Source organism: Mustelus asterias, chromosome 17 (genome assembly GCF_964213995.1).
Source record: "Mustelus asterias chromosome 17, sMusAst1.hap1.1, whole genome shotgun sequence".
Lineage (NCBI taxonomy): Eukaryota > Metazoa > Chordata > Chondrichthyes > Carcharhiniformes > Triakidae > Mustelus > Mustelus asterias.
Window position 1 is genome coordinate 3,765,201 of NC_135817.1, and position 24,694 is coordinate 3,789,894.

The 24,694-nt window shown below is 45.5% G+C and overlaps 1 protein-coding gene across 4 annotated transcripts in view; it reads right to left on the reverse strand.

Moving 5' to 3' along the window:
- wdfy2 (WD repeat and FYVE domain containing 2) overlaps positions 1-24,694 on the reverse strand; it is a 187,790-nt gene that overhangs the window by 139,339 nt on the left and 23,757 nt on the right. For all 4 annotated transcript variants that reach the window (XR_013499878.1, XR_013499880.1, XR_013499879.1 and 1 more), the window contains exons 2-3: positions 12,962-13,029; positions 3,820-3,893 (exon numbers count right to left, since the gene is read on the reverse strand). Coding sequence is in view for 1 of the 4 variants with exons in the window: in XM_078232170.1 (XP_078088296.1) it covers positions 3,820-3,893; positions 12,962-13,029 (142 nt within the window). In the remaining 3 variants the exon portion in view is untranslated. The remainder of the gene's footprint in view (positions 1-3,819; positions 3,894-12,961; positions 13,030-24,694) is intronic.

The following is a 24,694-nucleotide window of genomic DNA, read 5'->3' on the forward strand; positions in this document are numbered from 1 at the left end:
TTAGGTTACTTATTCCCACTAAGTGTGGGTCATAAATTGATCAAGTCCCTGCTCTTTGTGTACACAGTTTGTCGCTGCTACCGATTGGAATGGTTTAGTGAGGTCCTGAGATTGGCCCTGTCGAGAGTAGTCTTCTCGGCGGAGCGCTGAGATGATGTTCAAACTTGACTGGAGGAAGTAAAAGTTGGAACAAGGTTTTCTTTTTCTAAGTATGATGTGATCTCGTGTGGCCTGTGGGCGGCACAGTGGTTAGCACTGCTGCCTCACAGTGCCAGGGACCCGGGTTCGATTCCCGGCTTGGGTCACTGTCTGTGTGGAGTTTGCACATTCTCCCCGTGTCTGCGTGGGTTTCCTCCGGGTGCTCCGGTTTCCTCTCTGAAAGATGTGTGGGTTAGGTGGATTAGCCGTGCTAGATTGCCCCTTAGTGTCAGGGGAACTAGCTAGGGTAAATCCCTGGTGCTAGGGCCGGGGTGGGATTGTGGTCGGTGCAGACTCGAGGGGCTGAATGGCCTCCTTCTGCACTGTAGGATTCTATGAAATCATTGTTTTTCTTACCAAAATGACATAACTCACATTTATGCTGAAACTAATATGCCAATTATACAGCCATTCTTGCAACTTGCTTCAATTCTCCGGTGTTGATCATGCCCCCCTATTTGGTGTCATCTGCCAATTTAGAAGTTGCGTTGAGTCTTCCCAGCACTGATCCTTGTAGAGATCTATCATCTGCTGAACAGCTACTCCTGTACTCCTCTGTCTTGCAGCATGCCAGCTGTCCATTCTGCCAATGGTCCCCTGACTCCTCATGCTCTGACCTTTCTCATTGCTGTTATGCGCTTGAAGGTTTTTGGGAAATCTAGATATCTTCTCATTTAGTACATCACCGTTGTCTATTTTTTCCATTCCCTCTTCAAAGAATTCAAAAAGTGATTGACCGAGGAAGACATCCACTTTTGAAATCCAAGTGGACAATTCATTATCTTTTTTTGGATAGAAATGTTTTTCTATTTTCTTGAATTCCATTTTTTCCCCCCACTACTGATGTTAAGTTAGCTGCTCTAGTTTATCGACATGTTCCATCCCCCTCGTGGCACCACATCTTCTTAACAAAGCAGTATTAAATGTGTAATCGTGCCTTTGCCATCTTTTCCCCAGATTCTTTCAAGAAGTGCCTTTATAATTGATGTCTACGGTAACTGCAATTGGTTAACACCATCGAGTCGATATAGGCAGCTATCTGCAATAAAGTGGGACAGTGTAACTGGTGGTACTGCAAGTCACTAATACTTAACTTTCCCTGGATTTGGTTATTCACTTTTTCTGATTGAAGTGGGTACCGATAACAAGTGAACCTTTTTGGCACATTTTCTGCGCTCAGCGTAAGACTGTAGCCTTACCAGCAGCAGAGATAAAAGGCGGCAAGGGGGGGGCTGCAACAACCACTGTCATTGCAATACCACCTCTCCAGATCAATTTTCCCAATTCAGCACACTTCTGTTATTTAAGGTGATGACTGACTCTCAACTCTGGTAAGATTTTCCATTCGGGACCAGAGAAAATAATTAATCGATTCAATAGTGCCACACCAGTGAATTCACGCCCTAAACAAGTTCCAAAGCAAACAAACTCAACCCAAAATAAACTTCCAATGTGAATTCTGGGTGCATGTTTAACATGCTTGACAGATTATCCGCTGATATCTCTGCCTCCCTTTAAAGATTTCCATGGAACGGTGCAGGTGTGTTCCCATAATGCAGTGCTTGACCTTCGATGCACTACCAAAGCCTCCAACTAGAACTATTAATTCTATAAAGGGTCAACTAGTCTGGAAGAAATTGTTACTGAAAGCATCCAATTTCTACAGTCTGCTGGATTATTGCCAAAGAGCAGGCCATGGCTTAAAACAAATAGCCTTAGAGTCCACACAAGGCAATCATTTAGCAATCACTTAGCACTGGAGAGACAATCTTGTTTATCTAAGATCAGCTGAGGACCTGCTCTTCTTACCCAAATGTTCATTCAGGTACTCGTATCCAATCTTTTAAAACTTTTTATTCTTTTGTGCGATGCGGGCAACACTGGCAAGGCTAGCTCGCATTTGTTACCTATCCCTAATTTCCCATGAAATTTCCCATGTTCGGCCATTGCAGAGGGCTGTTCACAAGTCAATCACATTGCTGTGGGTCTGGAGTCACATGTGGGCCAGACCACGCAAGGATGGCAGATTTCTTTCCCTAAAAAAGGACTAGATGGGTTTTTACAACAATCGATCGATGACAGATCCATGGCCACCGTTATGGAGACTAGTTTTCAATTCCAGATTTATTAACAGATCTAATTCACCAGCTGCCTTAGTGGGATTTGAACCCGTGTCCCCAGGGTATTAGCCTGGGCCTCTGGATGACAGGCCAGTGACATTCGCGCGACAGCATCATCTCCACCCCCCAACTTCAGAAGTGAATATTAATGAATACTGTAGAGATTGCTTTGTTCCTTGATGGTTCTAAATACACTGATCTACTCAATCCAACACTGACTTATCCATTTTCTATCCTTCACAGCACTTCAGCCATCATCTTACTCCTCTAGCACCTCTGCTGTTCACTACCTTTCTTATCTTCAAAAGCTTCCTCAAGTCTCTTTTCTCCATAATCTACTCGGTGCTTCACCAGGCAGCACAGTTAGAGAGGTTTCTGCACAAATGTGTCCAAATTTCTGTTGCACAAGCCTCCCTCCTCAGATGGGCTTTAGCCCTGCGTCCGAGTTGCTTTCAAAAATTCCAATATTTGCCTATAATTGTTATTGAAACAACAATGCCAGTGCGTCTTATTCTTGGTTTGCCTCACACACGAGTGCCCCTTGTGCTTTCCTGCCCTGGAATCCTTCCACAAACCCATACCCAGTCTCTTGCTGGCAACATGAGAACCCTCAGTCTCTGTCTTACAGCTACAATTCCTCGCCACGCAGGACTCTGTCGCTGTTTTTGGTTGGGGGCCCATTTCCCTGAAAATGCATCCTCTCCTGCTCCAACTTCTAAAAATATTCTGAAATGCTTCAGTAACTTGTTACTGTTGCCCATGGTCAGACATCCAATAATACTGTGGATTTCTTCTGTTATGAAGCATAAGGGGGAAGTTCTGGCAGCTGTCGGACTAATCTTGGCACTAGTATTTGACGCAACCTATTGTGACCCATAAGGTATTTTCTTCCCTGTGGGTCTCCAAGTGCAGACACCTGCATTCTTCAGGTACATCAGTTGTCTAACTGTCTTGAAAAGCTATGCAGCAAAATGTGTCTTAAACTTCCTTTTAGAACGAAGGCAAAACCTAGACTTGCTGGGAATACATCACAGCAAAATTAAATCTTTGATTTTCCTACCCAATGGGGAACCCTCGAAACCCTCAGCCAAAATGATTTGTGAATTTCACTGCATAATACCTTCCTTGATTATGCCAAGGGATAAAAGCATGCCATATCGCGGCAGGGAAAAGCAGATTTCAGTTCAAACCACTTCAAGCATCCTTCTTCGACCACCCCTCCTGTGCTGCCAAATGGCAGTGATGATATTCATCAATAAAGGTAAATATTAAGCTGGGAAAGGGCAGCACACTGTCCGAGAAGAGAAATGCTTCTATTACTCTGATTTTGTCTGCAACACCTCCAACTCTCACCCCTTGGGTTGTTGCCCAAGAGTATTTCTTCCTGGGCATTAAGCGAACAAGGAAGATGATACTTAAAAAGATGCTAGAAACACCAAAGATAGATGAGACACTTGTTGACAGCCATTTACAAGAATGTCCTCTATAGTCAGGTACTCACGGAGACTGTACCATTGTCCAGTCCTACTGAGAGCCTCCTCGTTTCTGGGTTGAAGGACATGCATGAACATGAAGCTGTAAAGGAAAATGTTCACTGTAATGCTGGATAGGTCGACATGAATATTCTGAACATGTCAAAAACCACTGCGTTAATTCATACTTTAAGCTTGCCCACTTTTCAATACAGCACTGTTCCATAATATCCAATAAAAATTCTACAAATTTCCTTTTCAGATGTTTGACTTGAAATAAAATTGGATAATACAATAACTTTTAGGTCATGTTAAACAGTTGGCAATTCATCTTCTTCCAAAAGAAGAATTTGATGGTTTGGGCTTTTAAGGAGAGGCTGGATAGACTGGGACTTTCTTCCCTGTAGTGTAGGAGGCTGAGGGGTGACCTCATAGAGGTCTTTAAAATAATGAGGGGCATAGATCAGCAAGATAGTCAATATCTTCTCCCAAAAGGTAGGGGAGTCTAAAACTAGAGGACATAGGTTTAAGGTGAGAGGGGAGAGATACAAAAGGGTCCAGAGGGGCAATTTTTTCATACAGAGGGTGGTGAGTGTCTGGAACAAGCTGCCAGAGGTAGTAGTAGAGGCGGGTACAATTTTGTCTTTTAAAAAGTATTTAGACAGCTACATGGGCGAGATGGGTATAGAGGGATATGGGCCAAATGTGGGTAATTGGGACGAGCTTCGGGGTTCAAAAAAAAGGGTGGGCATGGACAAGTTGGGCCAAAGGGCCTGTTTCCATGCTGTAAATCTCTATGACTCTATAACATAAGAAATAGGAGCAGGAGTAGGCCATCTAGCCCCTCGGGCCTGCCCCGCCATTCAACAAGATCATGGCTGATCTGAGGCGAATCAGTTCCACTTACCCGCCTGATCCCCATATCCCTTAATTCCCTTATCGATCAGAGAACATGCATAATTATGTGACACATTAGCTGCAGCAAACGGTTAGTTGATTTCTCACTCTCGCTTAGCTGCAAACTCCCATATTTTAAACATTGTGGCCAGTCTCCCCAAACCCTGCCACAAACAACATTATAAAGATCACTTCATCACATGCCTCCACCCACAAAGACATTTCAAGCATGTTGCAACGCAAGTCCATTAAATCTACAAGTCCAGGAATGCCTCGGTGTACAGTCCCTGGCCCCCGAGGCTTAAAAGCTCAGAAGTGGTTGCTGCACCAGAGGCCAAATTAAGAGTTGGGTAAATGTAGCACAGGAATTTACATAACCAAAATACAAATGTAACTGTAGTGGCAGTGAAGGCACATCGATAACCTTTGTTGTTTGGGACATAGAAACAGGGGTGAGCACCGAGGGCCTCTTCTGAATAAACAAAATATCCCATTATTGCACCAGACAAAAAACAGCTCAGATTTATCTACTCCTGTCGCCTTCACCAGTGTTCAAAGTGGTTGAATAGATGTGATTTATTTCGTGAAACTTTTAATTAAAAGTTAAAGCTTATTTATAAGTCACAAGTAAGGTTTACATTAACACTGCAATGAAGTTAAATTCCCCTGGTCGCCACAGTCCGGCGCCTGTTCGGGTCAATCCACCTAACCAGCACGTCTTTCAGAATGTGGGAGGAAACCGGAGCACCCGGAGGAAACCCACGCAGACACGGGGAGAATGTGCAAACTCCGCACAGACAGTGACCCAAGCCGGGAATAGAACCCGGGTCCCTGGCGCTGTGGGGCAGCAGTGCTAACCACTGTGCCACCGTGCCGCCCACAAATAGAAATTTAGCCAAATAGAAACCTGACCCTTTAAAAAGGAGCTATTCTTCCAAGCCTACCTGAAGCCTCTAAAGAGCACAGTAAGCCATTCCTTAAACTGACACCTCTTGCAGGAAATCTGAGCCTTGGATTTCACCCAACAGACTTGTTTTGGACTGCACGTCTGCCATGAGCAATCGGAAGGGCAACATCAAAAGGTTAGCACAAAATAGGCAAATTTTACTCTGGGCTGTTACTGCAGCCACTTGGAAAGATCAGTCTCATACTATTAGAGGTGAGCTATAGCAATTGTACAAATTTCAGTTGCTGCAAAGCCCCAGTCAGCCGTTATAAAAATCAATCGTCGTCTGTGGGGGCTCACTGCACAAACATTTACACCGAGTAAAGACAGCAGAGATCATTGCTTTCTTCATCGACTGACACACCAGCAGTGGGAGACAGGTCAGTGATGCTCCGTGCATGAACTTCACTGTATATATCAGAGAATGCCTGCAGTGCAGGAGGAGGCCATTTGGCCCATCGAGCCTGCCCCAACCACAATCTCTCCCAGGCTCTATCCCTGAAAACCTCTATTTATGCCGCTAATCCCCCTGAAACTAAGGGGCAATTTAGCATGGCCAATCAACCTGACCCGCACAGCTTTGGACTGTGGGAGGAAACCGGTGCACCCGGAGGAAACCCACGCAGGCATGGGGAGAACGTGCAAACTCCACACAGACAGTGGCCCAAGCCAGGAATTGAACCCGGGTCCCTGGCGCTGTGAGGCAGCAGTGCTAACCACTGTGCTACCAATATTTCCCAAGTTCATAAAACAAGCAAGTTTCTACTGAGAGAAGAAAATTAATACTGCCTTTTCAGTTCAGTGCAGAAGCAGAGTATTTCACTCAATTATTTTCTTCTCATTCTCCTCCCTTCTTTTTCCTTCACAACTCACTGACTAGACCATACTCATACTTGGGAACCACACTGCGATACTCAGCTGACAAATCAGATGAGTTATGAATCATATTTTCCTCTGCACATAATCAAAGGCCCATCTAAAATGGATAAAAGCAAAATACTGCAGATGCTGGAATCTGCAACAAAAACCGGAAGAGTTGGAAAATCTCAGCAGGTCTGACAGCGTCTGTGGAGAGAGAATAGACCTAACATTTCGAGTCTGGATGACTCAAAAAATAAGAGCTAATGTTGTGTCTGGGATGACTCTTTGTCAGAGCTCCTAACATAGTGGCACAGTGGTTAGCACTGCTGCCTCACAGACTCCAAGGACCTGGGTTCGATTCCAGGCTTGGGTCACCGTCTGTGTGGAGTTCGCACATTCTCCCCGTGTCTGCGTGGGTTTCCCCCGGGTGCTCCGGTGTCCTCCCACAGTCCAAAGATGTGCGGCTTAGGTTGATTGGCCATGCTAAATTGCCCCTTAGTGACCTGGGATGTGTAGGTTAGAGGGATCAGTGGGATAAATGTGTGGGGATAAGGCCTACGTGGGATTTTTGTGGGCGCAGACTCGATGGGCTGAATGACCTCCTACTGCACTGTAGGGTTTCTATGTAATAATAACACCTAATATAAAGCTGCTTTTCTGATTCAGCATTTCATGAGAAGAACAAAGAAAGTTGGAGACATGGCATGCACATTTCCCCCCCTGTGAATTCTTCCTGTGAACTTCTTCTGTTCATACATTCTATCCTCAGGCTGGTTATTCCTGTGTAGGAGATTGTTCTGGACAATAACAGCACCTGACCCAACCAGCCATTCTTCGCCTGAGCGGCAAGTGTCCATGGCCTGTTCAAAGGAGTTCATCCAGTGGGCACAGTTCCATTCTTGACCAAAAAACTCGCACCCACATTTCTGGCAAAGGGAGTGGAGACAACTCAACAGAAATTAGAAGCAGCAACCTTTGCAAAAGAAAAATTCCAGTCTCCCCAGACGCTTATTTTTCCTTTGGTCCTTTTTTTGTCAATGTTTACTGAGCACTGTAATAGATAAATATTGGAATGCCCTTAGTACCCCAGCATCTGAACCTGTGGAATGACAGCCCTGCTACTTAAAGTTTATTAGTCACAAGGCTTACATTAACACTGCAATGAAGTTACTGTGAAATTCCCCGAGTCGCCACAGTCCGGCGCCTGTTCAGGTCAATGTACCTAACCAGCACGTCTTTCAGACTGTGGGAAGAAACCGGAGCACCCGGAGGAAATCCACGCAGACACGGGGAGAACGTGCAAACTCCACACAGTGACCCAAGCCGGCAATCGAATCCGGGTCCCTGGCGCTGTGAGGCAGCAGTGCTAACCACTGAGCCACCGTGCTTTCATCAAATGGCTGTAAAGAATGGCATGGTGGGCAGCACAGTGGTTAGCACTGCTGCCTCACAGCGCCAGGGACCCAGGTTCGATTCCCGGGTTGGGTCACTGTCTGTGTGGAGTTTGCACGTTCTCCCAGTGTCTGTGTGGGTTTCCTCTGGGTGCTCCAGTTTCCTCCCACAGTCTGAAAGACGTGCTGGTTAGGGTACATTGACCCGAACAGGCGCCGGAGTGTGGCGGAGTTTCACAGTAACTTCATTGCAGTGTGAATATAAGCCTACCTGTGACTAATAAATAAACTTTAAGTTTAAATTCAATACCCAGATCCCACCCCCTCTCCCCCCCACATCCCTTTAGCCCCTAGAGCTGTATTTAATTGCTTCATGAAATCACACATTTTGGCCTCAATTACTTCCTGTTGTAGAAAATTCCAAGGATTCATCACTGTGGTTGAAGAAATTTTTCCTCACCTTAGTCCTAAAAGGTTTACCCCTTATCCTCAAACTATGACCCCTAGTTCTGGACTCCACCACATCAGGAACATTCTTTCTGAATCTACCCCGTCTAACCCTGTTAGAATTTTATAAGTTTCTATGAGATCCCTTCTCACTAAGCTTCAGTAAATATAATCCTAACCGACATGGTCTCTCCTCATGGGACAGACCTGCCACCCCAGGAGTCAGCCTGGTAAACCTTCGCTGTAGTCCCTCAATAGCAAGGACATCCTTCCTCATAAGGACACCAAAACTGCTTATAACACTCCAGGTAAGTTTTCCCTTAAAATTTGCAAAACAATTTTTTCAACCATCCTGAGTATTCGCTGTTTCAGTAAAAAAAACAATCATAACTATCATTCCCCCATGTATGGATTTAATGGATTTCTTATAACGGGCTCACAATACTAAACATGGCCAAAACACATTGAGAACAGGTTTATCAAATCTGATTTAATTTAAATATAGAAAGGACAGCTTTCCTCTGATAAGCACACCAAAACAGCGCACACTATTCTAGGTGTGGCCTCACCAACGCCCTATATAATTGCAGTAAAACATCCCTATTTCTGTACTTAAATCCTCTCACCATGAAGGCCAACATACCATTCCTGTAACAGGAATACAGAGTACTGGGCTAATGGTAAGATACTTGGTAGTGTGGATGAACAGAGGGATCTGGGTGTCCATGTGCATAGATCCCTGAAAGTTGGCACCCAGGTTGATAGGGTTGTTAAGAAGGCGTACGGTGTGTTAGCTTTTATTGGTAGAGGGATTGAGTTTCGGAGCCAGGAGGTCATGCTGCAACTGTACAAAACTCTGGTGCGGCCGCATTTGGAGTATTGCATACAGTTCTGGTCGCCGTATTATAGGAAAGATGTGGAAGTGTTGGAAAGGGTGCAGAGGAGGTTTACCAGGATGTTACCTGGTATGGTGGGAAAATCGTATGAGGAAAGGCTGAGGGGCTTGAGGTTGTTTTCGTTAGAGAGAAGAAGGTTAAGAGGTGACTTAATAGAGGCATACAAGATGATCAGAGGATTAGATAGGGTGGATAATGAGAGTCTTTTTCCTCGGATGGTGTTGGCTAGCACGAGGGGACATAGCTTTAAATTGAGGGGTGAGAGATATAGGACAGATGTTAGAGGTAGGTTCTTTACTCAGAGAGTAGTAAGGGCGTGGAATGCCCTGCCTGCAGCAGTGGTGGACTCGTCAACTTTGAGAGCGTTCAAGTGGTTATTGGATAAACATATGGATGATATTGGAATAGTGTAGGTTAGATGGTCTTTAGATTGGTACCACTGGTCGGCGCAACATCGAGGGCCGAAGGGCCTGTACTGCGCTGTAATGTTCTATGTTCTATTTGCTTTCCTTACTGTCTGCTGTACCTGTGCATTTTCCAGCGACTGATGCACGAGGACACCAAGGTCTCGCTGAGTATCCACCTCTCTCAATTTACACCCATTCAAATAATAATCTGCCTTCCTATTTTTGCGATCAAAGTAGATAACCTCACACTAATCCACTTAATACTGCATCAACCATACATAAGCGCACTCACTCAGCCTGTCTAAATCACACTGAAGCATCTCTGCATCCTCCTCACAGCTCACCCTTCCATCCAACTTTGTATCATCTGCAAGTTTGGAGATAATACATTCAGTTCCTTCTTTTATATCATTATTAACGTGAACAGTTGGGGTCCTAGCAGAGCCCTGCAGTACCCCACGAGTCACTGCCTGCCAATTGGAAAAATACCCATGTTTTCCAGCTCTTTGCTGCCTGTCTGCTAACCAGCTTTCTATCCACCTCAACCACATTGTAAAATCCACAAGTTAAAAATCCCAAACTAGGCCAAGTACCAAGTTACACGTGCAACCTGAGCTTCGACACAAGTATTGCAACATGGAGGTTACCTGTACAAGTATTTGAACCAGTACCCAAGATTATTGATTGTGATTGGTACAGACTTGATCAGCCGAATGGCCTCCTTCTGTACCGTAGGGATTCTATTTCATCAGGAAGGGAATCATGGGTTAAGGGACGAGGCAGGAAAATGGAGTTGAGGATTATCATACCAGATCAGTCATGATCATATTGAATGGTGGCTGATCAGGCTCGACGGGCCAAATGATCCACTTCTGCTCCTTTGTTTTATGGTCTAAGAAACCAGTGGAGAAACTTTTATCCTGCACCAGGCCACAAGTTCCTTTTTTCCTGCTTCCATGAAGCACTCCTTGACGTATCAGCATATTACTTAAAAATGGGTGGAATTAAAAGCAAGAGTCTCCTGTGTTCACCCAAAATCATTCACATGCCCATTGCTCTGCATGTCACTAGATAGCAGTAAAGTAAAGTAAAAATTCATTTATCAGTCACAAGTAGTCTTACATTAACACTGCAATGAAGTTACTGTGAAAATCCCCTAGTCGCCACACTCCGGCACCTGCTCGGGTGCACTGAGGGAGAATTTGGCATGGCCAATTCATTTAACCTGCACATCTTTGGACTGTGGGAGGGAACCGGAGCACCCGGAGGAAACCCACGCAGACACGGGGAGAATGTGCAAACTACACACAGGCAGTGACCCAAGCTGGGAATCGAACCCGGATCCCTGGTGCTGTGAGGCAGCAGTGCTAACCACTGTGCCACCAAGAACCCTAGATTTCCTTCACAATCTTTCAGTGCACCTTTGCCATGTCCTTACTCTGCACTAGATTACCTCCCCTACACAATCAGATGGTGGGGAGTTGAATCAAAAATTCACTATCCTGAACTTGCATACTACCCACTGCAAAAGACACTGGAGCAGAGCATGGCTGCCCTCATGCACCAAAAACAAATCGCTAAAAAGAAAAGGAATGAACTAACCTGAGACTAAACTTTAAGGCTTCAATGCAACTTTCAATCTGGTGTCTGGAAGACCACACTGAAGGAACCCTGGAATATGTTTGATCAGTTAACAATATCATATTTCATGTTCAGGCTACACTGCCGGCAAAGACAGATCACTTGTTTTAATTTCCTTTTGATTTAGAATTCATGCCACAAATCAGAGAGTGCTCAATCCTGCCGGTACGAGAAGGGTCAAACAGCCAAAAGTCGAGAAATACTGAAGGTTTAATCCATCACAGCACCTCGCTGTGAAGTACTCGTTTTTGGGAATAAGTTGCTGACCATGATTAGACATCTCAGGGATACCAAGGGGAAATAAATTATTCAGCCTCTCGGCTACCGTACCACATTGTATCCAGCGGTAACATGGTATGTCTGATAATGCTCCGTCTCCAGGAGGTCACACAGTCAGCAATTCCGACATCTTTTTAGACACAACCAGATGACTTACTCACAATATATACACAGGTTAACAGTTGCCCATTAACTTGTACTTGAATCTCCAGAGGATCCATTCTACAACATGGTCTAGAAGCTATGAGGAGAAAAGAGGCACCGGTGGATTGATAGGAGGGGGGAAGAGGGGTGAAAGTGAAGAGGGACGAATTGGATAGCTGTTTCAAAAAGTAGACACTGGTATGATGGGCTTATGGGGTTTACGATCTGTGAGTGATTATGATTTTTAAGAGGTCGATGATGGCAGCTTTGAAACCAAGAACCTATTAACAGTCAATGAGCACTGACCCTCCCCCAGGAGTAGAAGTCAGGTGGCCAGAAGCTAGGGATAGATTGGCAAGGTTGCAAAAGGAGGTGGTGTTTCTTATGAAGGAAATGAACTGGAGTAGAGGAAGAACAAAATGGAGCTCGAGGAAATCTAAGCCACTCTTAAGATGTTTTCCAGCGAACAATACAAGAAAGAGATTGACAGAGGTCAAGTGTTTTCTTGCTCAAGAAATGGTGGCAAGCCTTGGGTAGGTAGCGATGCCTACATTTTAACAGTGTGATTCTCACGGAAACAAGCACCAAGAAGCCCACACAAGTGACGGCTGTGAACTTGTTTTTAATATCAGGCAACCGTCATGATCAAAGAATAGTACAACTTGCTGCTGCTAGTTTAGACTTTTAACAAATCAAATAAAGTAAAGTTTTAAAGTTAAAGTTTATTTATTAGTCACAAGTAAGGCTTACATTAACACTGCAATGAGGTTACTATGAAATTCTCCTCGTCGCCACACTCCGGCGCCTGTTCGGGTCAATGCACCCTAACCAGCACGTCTTTCAGGCTGTGGGAAGAAACCGGAGCACCCGGAGGAAACCCACGCAGACATGGGGGGAGAACGTGCAAACTCCACAAAGACCCCAAGCCGGGAATCGAACTCAGGTCCCTGGAGCTGTGAGGCAGCAGTGTTAACCACTGTGCCAACGTGCCACCCAAGTTATTCTCAAGCTTTAGACAGTCACAGGTGTATTAACTTATCTCCGCACTTTACCGGGGGGGGTTGAAAAATTACAGTCAGGGTGGAACAACAGCTCCAGCTGTTTATAAAACACTTGAGAGCCAAGGTTATAATTCAATTTTGATATTAGGATCTGTCACAAATAGGGTTTTGAACTTTCCTGAAAGCATTCCTTTCATTCTTATTTCGTGGTGATTAGTCCGCGGACCGAGTATCTCTCCTTAACATGCATAATGCACTTACATGCCATTGAGTGGTAAACGCTTGGCCAGTACTGACCACTGTCTCTCTTAATCCACACACGAATTGTTCTAGGAAAGAAAAGATAAGAGCATTACTTTGATTTCTCTTCATACGTTCATCGAGTAAAAGAAACAAATAAACTAAACTGCTAATGTTCTAATTTTCCAAACACTTACTGGATTTGGGTTCCTCTCTCATTTTTTGTGTATTTACATCAAAAATAGAACATCGCGGGGCCCTGTTTAGGACCGACAGTAATCTGCCAACACTCAACATCAAGTTCATAAATTCATAAGATCCAGGAGCAGAATTATACCATTCGGCCCATTGAGCCCACTCCGCCATTTGATCATGGATGATATGCTCCTCACCCCCATTTTCCTGCCTCCTCCCCACAACCTTTCAACCCAATACCAATTAAAAATCTAACTCCTCCTTAAATTTACTCATTGTTCCAGCATTCCACAGATTCACAATCCTTTGGGAGAAGGAGTTTCTCCTCAAGTCTGCTTTAAATTTGCTACCCCTTATCCTAAGGCGATGACCTCTCGTCCGAGAATGCCCCATCAGCGGAAGCATCCACTCCATGTCTACTTTATCCATATCTTTTATCATCTTGAATACCTCAGTTTAATCTCCCCTCATTCTTCTAAATTCCAGGCCTAAACTGTTCCATCTCTCTTCATTCAACAAACCCCTCATCTCTGGGATCAATCTAGTGAACAAATTGGGGTGGGGACACCGAGATTCGAACCCTGGCCCTCATGCTGCCAAGCACACACTCTACCACTGAGCTATGCCGCCACCTCTCAAGGTCAAGGTTCATGAACAATGGCCACTTGGGTATGGTGCCAGAGGGTATTGTGCTCCCATGTACCTAACTCTCAGCAAGTCAACACCTGACAGAGGAGCACAAAACAAAAACACACTCACAAAATCAAGGTATCTTAAGACTGGATTTCACCACCAAAACTGTTTGAGCTTCAGGAAATGCAGTGACCATAAAGGCCATGTTCACAACGGTATTCCTTTGCTCGGAATTCTGGAATGTGCCCAAGGGTCACCTCCACACATTTAGAGCGCTAAATCTGTGCCTTAACCTGCTTACAGAATCATTGTTAATTTACAATTCCAACACCCAGATAAAAGACTGGAATCAACACAGGGGAATATACATAAGAACATAAGAAATAGGAGCAGGAGCAGGCCATCTGGCCCTTCGAGCCTGCCCCGCCATTCAACAAGATCATGGGTGATCTGAAGCTAATCAGTTCCACTTACCCGCCTGCTCCCCATAACCCCTAATTCCCTTATCGATCAGAAAACTATCTACCCGTGATTTAAACATATTCAACAAAGAAGCCTCCACCACTTCAATGGGCAGAGAATTCCAGAGATTCACTACCCTCTGAGAGAAGAAGTTCCCCCTCAACTCTGTTCTGAACCGGCCCCCCCTTATTTTGAGGCTGTGCCCTCTAGTTCTGGTTTCCCTTCTAAGTGGAAAGAATCTCTCCACCTCTACCCTATCCAGCCCCTTCATTATCTTATATGTCTCTATAAGATCACCCCTCATCCTTCTAAACTCCGAGTACAGACCCAATCTGTTTAATCTCTCCTCATAAGCTACACCCCTCATCTCCGGTATCAACCTGGTGAACCTTCTCTGCACTCCCTCCAAGGCCAATATATCCTTTTGCAAAAGGATATCCTTACAGAAAGGAATAGAATCCCTACAGTGCAGAATTTGGCCATTCAGCCCATTGAGCCTCCATCAACAACAATCCCTCCCTGGCTATATCCCCACATATTTACCCTGCTATTCCCCCTGACACTAAGGGTCAATTTAGCATGGTCAATCAACCTAACGAGCACGTTTTCAGACTGTGGGAGGAAACCGGAGCACCCGGAGGAAACCCACGCAGACACGGGGAGAACGTGCAAACTCCACACAGACAGTCACCCAAGGCTGGAATTGAACCCAGGTCCCTGGCGCTGTGAGGCAGCAGTGCTAACCACTGTGCCATCATGCCACCCCAAAGGGAGCCAGTTGAAAATAGCTGCTGTCCCGCTGTCTGAGCTAACAAAGCACCAGTTAGAAACTACTCAAAATATCCCACAAAGACTTTATTTGCACACCATCAAAGCTACATTGATGACAGGATATGAGTGGATTTGAATGAGGACATTCACTATCAAGTGAAAAAGTTACAATTTCAAATCAGCAATGTGCTCCCAGACATCTCCTGTAATAAAGTTAACATAGTTTGATTTGATTTATTATTGTCACATGTATTATAGTGAAAAGTATTGTTTCTTGCGCGCTATACAGACAGAGCATGCCATTCATAGAGAAGGAAACGAGACAGTGCAGAATGTAGTGTTACAGTCATAGCTAGCATGTAGAGAAAGATCAACTTAATGCAAGGTAGGTCTATTCAAAAGTCTGATGGCAGCAGGGAAGAAGCTGTTGTGTCAGTTGGTACTTGACCTCAGACTTTTGGAACTTTTTCCCAACGGAAGAAAGTGGAAGAGAGAATGTCTGGGGTGCGTGGGGTCCTTAATTATGCTGGCTGCTTTGCCGAGGCAGCGGGAAGTGTAGACAGAGGCTGGTTTGCATGATGGATTGGGCTACATTCATGACCTTTTGTAGTTTCTTGCGGTCTTGGGCAGAGCAGGAGCCAAACCAAGCTGTAATACAACCAGAAAGAATGCTGTCTATGGTGCATCTGTAAAAATTGGTGAGACTAACATAGTGACTACCAGGGCACACCCAATGACATATTTTCAGATGCCTCTGCAGGAAATCAGCTTAAATCAAAAGTCTCTGCCAAAACATTATCACCTTCGGCAATCCTTTGCCCAGTTGGGCAGCAAAGATGATGTCTACGGATTTCACTGCAGTGGGTAATTGTACTTCACACAGTATGATACCCTGTTCTTCTTCAAAAGGGAAAATGCAAGAAAAGAACATAGAACATAGAACAGTACAGCACAGAACAGGCCCTTCGGCCCACGATGTTGTGCCGAGCTTTATCTGAAACCAAGATCAAACTATCCCACTCCCTATCATCCTGGTGTGCTCCATGTGCCTATCCAATAACCGCTTAAATGTTCCTAAAGTGTCTGACTCCACTATCACTGCAGGCAATCCATTCCACACCCCAACCACTCTCTGCGTAAAGAACCTACCTCTGATATCCTTCCTATATCTCCCACCACGAACCCTAAAGTTATGCCCCCTTGTAATAGCTCCAACCACCCGAGGAAATAGTCTTTGAACGTTCACTCTATCTATCCCCTTCATCATTTTATAAACCTCTATTAAGTCTCCCCTCAGCCTCCTCCGCTCCAGAGAGAACAGCCCTAGCTCCCTCAACCTTTCCTCATAAGACCTACCCTCCAAACCAGGCAGCATCCTGGTAAATCTCCTCTGCACTCTTTCCAGCACTTCCACATCCTTCTTATAGGGAGGTGACCAGAACTGCACACAATATTCCAAATGTGGTCTCACCAAGGTCCTGTACAGTTGCAGCATAACCCCACGGCTCTTAAACTCCAACCCCCTGTTAATAAAAGCTAACACACTCTAGGAATCAGATGTTGATCATCACTTAACACAGTAAGAAATCTCACACCACCAGGTTAAAGTCCAACAGATTTAGTTGGAATCACAAGCTTTTGGAGCACTGCTCCTTCATCAGGTGAGGGGACAGGTGGGTTCACAAACACGGCATAGAGACAGAGACACAACTGCAAGATAATGGTTGGAATGCGAGTCTTTACATGTACAGACTGTGCGAGTGGAGAGAGGGATAATGACAGGTTAAAGAGGTGTGAATTGTCTTAAGCCAGGACAGTTAGTAGGATTTTGCAAGCCCAGGCCAAATGGTGGGGGTGACACGTCGTGTGAGGTGAACCCAAGATCCTGGTTGAGGCCGTCCTCATGTGCGCAGAACTTGGCTATCAGTTTCTGCTCGGTCATTCTGAATGCCGTGTGTCTTGAAGGCCGCCTTGGAGAACGCTTACCCGAAGAGGCCTGGGCTTGCAAAATCTTACTAACTGTCCTGGTTTGAGACAATCACACCTCTTTAACCTGTGATTATCCCTCTCTCCACTCACACTGAATGTATCCGTAAAGACTCGCATACCAATCATTATCTTGCAATTGTGTGTGTCTATATATGCCATGTTTGTGAACCCAACTCTCCACTCACCTGATGAAGGAGCAGTGCTCCGAAAGCTCATGATTCCATGCCTGTTGGACTTTAACCTGGTGTTGTGAGACTTCTTACTGTGCCCACCCCAGTCCAACGCCGGCATCTCCTCATCATGACCACTGTTAACATGGATAGAACAAAGATAAAAAGGGTGGGCTTTGTCTGTAACTGAATGCAAGGTCCAAATGGAGATGTCTGTCCACTCTCCACTATTGAGCTACTATCAACCAGTACCCTTAAAACAATAAAGCCTGAAAAAAAAAACAAGTTCGAGATTCTTTTGGCCTGCTCTTCACCCCACTAATACTGAGGACTGGAGTTAGTTGTTGTGGTGGGGGGTCCTGCTAATACAAGACACAGGGCCACATCTTGTTAGTGGCTGCTGTCTGGGTGACAATCCCTATAAGGATGGTTGCCCACTCCCAAGAGCTGCCAGCCAACCGAAGGATCGGCAACTTAGCAGACTCAGCAGCGCACCAGAAGCGCTGGCCACAATTACAAGGGGGCATAAGTTCAAGGTAAAGGGGGGAAGGTTCAGTGGAGATGTGCGGTGGTGGGTTTTTTTTTAAAAAGAGTGGTTGGGGCCTGGAATGTACTGCCAAGTGAGGTGGTTGAGGTAGACATATTAGTGACATTTAAGACTCATCTGGATAAACACATGAACAGACGGGGAATAGAGGGATACAGGCGGTTGGTCGAGGTAGGACAACATGATCGGCGCAGGCTTGGAGAGCCGAAGGAACTGTTCCTGTGCTGTACTGTTCTTTGATTTAAACTCCACAACCAAAGCATAGCTTGGCATTTATTTACCAATAGGGAGGAAAGACAAAGTAAATGGTTTTAATTTTCCTAGCTGCTATTAAGCAGTTGAAATGCCACAGTAGCAGCAAATTTGGAAGTTACAAAATGACCATCAAGAAACAGGAGAAACGATACGACTGGGAGTTTGGTTAAATGTTTATGCCCCACACATGAACAAGTCCAGCAATTGCTGGGCTGGTCTCGAAACTTAACTCAGTCTCAGGGGAAAGCAAGAGGAGAAGTAACAACGCTGAATCTAAAATGCCCCATGAGCAGACTGGTAGCAAGTGGAAACCCAGTCACATGAGTAGCAGCAAAGCAATGAGAACAAATCAGGCAGAGGAAGCGGTCCACTCGATCAGGACCCCAGTCACCAGCTTACCATCACTGCTATTTGTATTATGCAGCATACACTGCAGTAACTCAACAAGGGTTGCACTGTCGCACCCACGGCCTTCACCAGCTCATAGGACAAAGGCAACCAAGTCGCATGCCATCCTGACTCGGACATGTATCACTGCTCCTTCACTGTCACTGGATCAAATTTCCCACTCAACAAGCATAGTGAGAGACTGCCAATCATATCATTCTGAACTGACTGCACAGGGCACAGGAGAGAAACATGAAGATAGTTTGGTAACACCTCACAGAATACAGCTGAAGTCAGCACCTTCAACAAGATGAAGTCAACATACATTCTACGCTATTGCACATAGCTCCACCCTGAACATCGGATTTTTAAATGGTGACAGAATTAGACCTGGAGCAAAACTGTGGAACTTCACCACAAGAATCAAAAACCGAAGAGAAAATGGGGAGGCAAAAGAATTCCAGGCTCTTGTATGCTTTGATAATGGAATCCAAGCACAGAAATGACTAAACATCACCAAGAAAGTTTAACTTTGCACCCACACACAAATACTGTAAATTCACTGTGTCCAACAGAACCCCAGGAACTTTGATTGTTCAGGCGTTGTTTTGCAGGCTTCTGGAAAGAGGAACAACCTTAACTCATTGAACCATAGATTTGCAAACATGGGCGTGAGTTTCCCCTGGGTCCAAAAATACCAGTGCCTGAAAAGTGAACATCCTCTTCCTCGTGTTGCATTTAGCCGAGAGTGCAAAATGAGACTGAAACAAACAAGTCTAATTAAAGACAAATTCCACGAGGTTGGGTTTGAAATCTCTGAAGAGCATGAATGACAGTTCGGTAATCCGGTTAGGGAGAAGCAGATCATAGAATCCTACAGTACAGGAGGCGGCCATTCAGCCCATCGAGTCTGCACCAACCACAATCCCACCCAGGCACTATCCCCACAACCCTATGCATTTACCTGAGCCAGTCCCCCTGACACTAAGGGGCAATTTATTATGGCCAATCCACCTAGCCTGCACATCTTTGGACTGTGGGAGGAAACCGGAGCACTCGGAGGAAACCCACGCAGACAAGGAGAGAATGTGCAAACTCCACACAGACAGTGACCCAAGCCAGGAATCAAACCCAGGTCCCTGGCTCCCAGGTCCCTGGCGCTGTGGGGCAGCAGTGCTAACCACTGTGCCACCGTGCCGACAGAAGCACTCATTGCCCTAACATTTTACTTCTGGCAGTGTGGGCAACACTGTGGTTAACACTGCTACCTCAGAGCGCCAGGGATCCGGGTTCGATTCCCGGCTTGGCTCACTGTCTGTGCAGAGTTTGCACGTTCTCCCCATGTCTGCGTGGGTTTCCTCCGGGTGCTCCAGTTTTCTCCCACATTCTGAAAGACGTGCTGGTTAGGTGCATTGACCCGAACAGGCACCGGACTGTGGCGACTAGGGGAATTTCACAGTAACTTCATTGCCGCGTTAATGCAAGCCTTACTCGTGACTAATAAATAAACTTTACTTTCCTGGTCAGCAAAAAATACAGGTGGGAATTAAAATCAATTATTACTCCAAAACATTCAGCAAATGTCAACGAATTCAAACTGAATCTGAATTCAAACTTTATCTACCTGCATAGCTCATTGGTTTACATAGAAGAAACTGAGGAGGTCATGTGGTTTTCACTTAACAGATATATTTAGTATAAAAATTTGGGATATAGCTAATTAAGTCCCTTTTTCAATCTATGTACTTGGTTTACAAGCTCAATGTTTCATTGGGAGCTAAAATCCCAACCAGTGTGTTACTTGAGAACCAACTTCACAGATGCTTCAACAGGCTATGTCAGAGGTTTACTTCCTACCCTGCCCCAGGTTCCATTGTTAAAAGTTAAAGTTTATTTATTAGTGTCACAAGTAAGGCTTACATTAACACTGCAATGAAGTTACTGTGAAATTCCCCTGTGGTTAGCACAGTTGCCTCACCGCGCCAGGGACCCGTGTTCGATTCCCGGCTTCGGTCACTGTCTGTGTGGAGCTTGCATGCTTTCCCCGTGTCTGCGTGGGTTTCCTCCTCCTGTTTCCTCCCACAGTCTGAAAGACGTGCTGGTTAGATGCATTGACCCGAACAGGCGCTGGAGTGTGGCGACTTGGGGATTTTCACAGTAACTTCATTGCAGTGTTAACGTAAGCCTTACTTGTGACTAAGAAATAAACTTTTAAATTTTAACTTTTGAAGGATAGCTTCACCACCTGAGAGTAATCACCACAAGGAATCAATACAAAGAAACTCAGGATACATTGAACGGAATTCTATAAACAGCCACAGGTAAAGAGCATGTTGTATGGAGAATAACAGACATATCTGGGCCAAAATTGGTCAGTTCTCGCTTCCTGATGTAAAGCGATTGCTTCAGGGATTTTTAGCGTCGCTGCAGATTTATTGGATCCCCACCCCAAACGGAATATGACTCCTGTTATCTCCCTGTCAGAGCAGGTTGTTGACTTCGTGATCATATTCCAGTCTCTCAGTCAAAAGATGCAGGGTTCAAATCCCACTCGCTTCTGATTCAACCAAGACCAGAGCTTCAGTTCAAAATTCTGGGATGACATCCATCTGGTGAATGTGGGTACGTATAAAGTCCTCCCGGAATGGAGGACTAACCCTACCGGCTGGTATAATGATGGTGACTCCCATGGGAGCAGCCTTTCTGTCACATACTGTCAACCACCTTACCTACTTCAAAGGTGGCTCAGTTCAGCTGTCTCTGGAATGCTAATGCTTTTGGGAATCAAGGCAAAGCTTCGCATAAACCAGTCAAAATGCAACCAAAGATGTTCATGAATTTTTATTTCAGACTCTGGGTTGCTGAGAAGTTCTGCTTTTTAAGCTTTGGATCAGTGCAAGATCAAAGTTCCAGCCCAGGAAGTTCGACTGCCATGTTTTCCAAAACACGGGCAGCACGGTGGCACAGTGGTTAGCATTGCTGCCTCACAGTGCCAAGGACCCGGGTTCGATTCCTGGTCACTGTCTGTGTGAAGTTTGCACGTTCTCCCTGTGTCTGCGTGGGTTTCCTCCAAGTGCTCTGGTTTCCTCCCACAGTCCAAAGATGTGCGGGTTAGGTGGATTAGCCGTGCTAAATTACCCCTTAGTGTCAGGGCGACTAGCTAGGGTAAATGCATGGGGTTACAGGAATAGGGCCTGGGTGGGATTGTGGTCGGTGCAGACTCGATGGGCCAAATGGCCTCCTTCTGTACTGTAGGATTATATGATTCTATCTAATTTTTAAAAGGGCCAAATCTGAATCTCATGCACACACTGGAGATTAGGGGCATTAGGAAGATACTGTACCTATGTAATATCTTACTCACATTTGCAGGACATCCCTAAGCACCTGTATTCATGATTTGGTTCGAAGTCGATAGTCTATGTCAGGAAATGCAGCAGCAAGATCCCACAAATTGGAATATGGAAGGTCAACTTACTGAGGTTCAACTAGACAGCACTGATGCCAAAAAAACGTATTTGAACTACATTACTCCTATCTTTCCATTCTTAACGGGAGAATCTGGCAGTACAGCTGATCCAAGCTTCACTCTTCAATTGAATAAAATTATCTCCATGTCTCCTGACCACAATGTCAAATCAAAGTACAAACAAAGTTTGTACTTGTCATAACATCTAAAATGACAGGTAGACTTAGGCCGTTGTCGACAAGGAAAATGCACAGGTATTTGCAGTTGGCACAAGTGATTTGACTGCATTGATTGAGAGAGCAGTGGTGGCCAGGAGGTGAGGAGAACTGCCTGCTCTGCTTCAGCAGGGAAAGCACTTTTCCCCCACACAGTGTGGTCATCAGAACTCACTCGCAAATGGCCGTAGAAGCTGAGACAATGGGTGTTTTAAGGATACCAAGGAATACAGAACAGGTCAATTGAGTTGAAGTGCAGGTCTGACGCAACCTGAATGAACAGCAGAATTGACTCGAAGGGCTGAATGGCCTCCTCCTGTTTCAACGTTCAAATAGTGGCATTTGCTGTCTACCTGAGCTGGAAGACAGGGCCTCAGTTTTAATCTGAAAATGGCAGAGCAGACACACCTCCTGAGAGCTGCACTGAAGTGGCAGTCTGCCGAGGAGGTGAGCCCACAATCTTGCTACTCAGCTTACTAGCAACTGAGCTCTGCAACTAAATCACTGGGGGCAAAACCTCAGCTGCTCTCTCAGGAGCAGCGGAGGCTAAACTGTTTTGCCCATTTCCATTAAGGCACATGAACAAAGTTCCATTACACAAGAAGCCTGACCCGTCATTCAAAAAAGTCTGTAATACAATTCCAGGAGAAAATAAAATGACTCCCACTGAGATAGCAAAGAGCAAGGCCACAACTCACTGGAATCAGGTCTGCTCTTTCAAAAATAATACTTGCAAGAAGAACATTTTAGAAATACACAAGTGACCTTCTTCCATCCAGCATTTTACTGTAAACGTTGTGGAAGTGATGAGCGATTTTTCTGAGTCACGAGGAGAAGACACAGTCACAGAAGTATCAACAACTTTCTTCCACTTGGCTACCCGCCTCTGAGAAGTCAACAACAAGAGCTAAAAACAGGTGCTGGCAGTTAGAGCAACTTCTAGCTTCCCGTGAAAAAGCTTCACCTTGAATGCTTCATTTCATTTCAACTGATAGTGGAGATACTGGGCAGCTGAGTTGAGTACAGATAAAAGTACATTCAGCTAAATCTATTGGTTCACAGAGAGCATCCCATTCCCATCTCTCCCCACATGGCCCAACACCCCTCCCCCCCCACCCCCAAAATCCCATACCCTGCTCAGCTCCCCCTCTCCTTCTGCTCCTCACCACCTCCCTCACTTTTCCCTCCCCTCTCATCTCCCGCTGCACCTCATGCCTCCCACATCATGTCCTCCCTCCACCTCCCCTGTCCTATTCCTGTCTTGTTCCTTCTCTCAACTTGCTCCCGTCGACTCCCCTTTCCCCCTCATTTCCCCCATCCCTCATCTCGTAGCCGTCCTCACCCCCTCTCATGCCCACTCCCTCCCCTTTTGCATGGGACAGTACAGCTGAGGAACAGGCCCTTTGGCCCACGATGTTGTGCCACACAGGAGGCCAAATTAAATGAATCCCTTCTGCCTGCCCTTGGCCCACATCCCTCTACTCCTTGCATATTCATGCGGTTATCTAAATGCCCCTTAAACTCGCCCCTATTGTATCTGCCTGCGCCACCACCCCTGGCAGCGGGTTCGACACCTCCCACACTCCCTGTAAAAAAAACTTGCTCCTCACATCTCCTTTGAACTTTCCCCCTTTTACCTTAAACGCATGCCCCCTCGTATTAGACATTTCAACTCTAGGGAAAACATTCTGACTGTCAACCCTATCTGTGCCTCTCAATTTTATAGACTTCCATCAGGTTCCCTCTCAGCCTCCGCCACTCCAGAGAAAACAACCCTACTTTGTCCAGCCTCTCCCTATAGCTCATACCCTCCAATCCAGGCAGTATCACTTCTGCACCTTCTCCAAATCCTCCACATCCTTCCTGTAACGTGGTGACTAGAATTGAACGCAATACTCTCAGTACGGCCTAAATAAAGTTTGATAAAGTTGTAACATGACATCCTGATTCCTGTACTCAATGCCCTGACCAAGATATGATGTGGAGATGCCGGCGTTGGACTGGGGTAAACACAGTAAGAAGTTTAACAACACCGGTGTTGTTAAACTTCTTACTGACCAAGATAGGCAAGCATGCCATATGCCTTCTTTACCACCCTATCTACTTGTGTGGCCACTTTCAGGAAGCTATGGACTTGAACCCCAAGATCCCTCTGTACATCAGTGCTGTTCAGGGTCCTGCCATTAGCTGTATACTTACCCTTAATATTTGATCTCCCAAAGTGCAGCACCTCACACTTGCCCGGATTAAACTCCAACTACCATTTCTCCGTCCACATCAGCAGCAGATCTATATCCTGCTGTATCCTTTGACAACATTCTACATTATCTACAACACCACTTATGTGTCATCTGCAAACTTACTAACCCACTCATCTATGTTTTCATCCAGTCCCATTATGGATTATGGAACAACATTCAGGACAATGGGCCAAGTGCTGGCAGATGGGATAAGTGCTGGCAGATGGGATTAGGTGGGAGTTCAGGGGTTTCTACTGTGTCGGTGCAGACTGGATGGGCCGAAGGGCCTCTTCTGCACTATATGATTCGATGATACGGATCCCTGCGGAATACCACTAGTCACCGACCTCTAGCCAGAAAAACACCCGACCACCAATACTCTGTCTCCTATGGGCAAACCCATTCTGTATCCAAGTGGCCA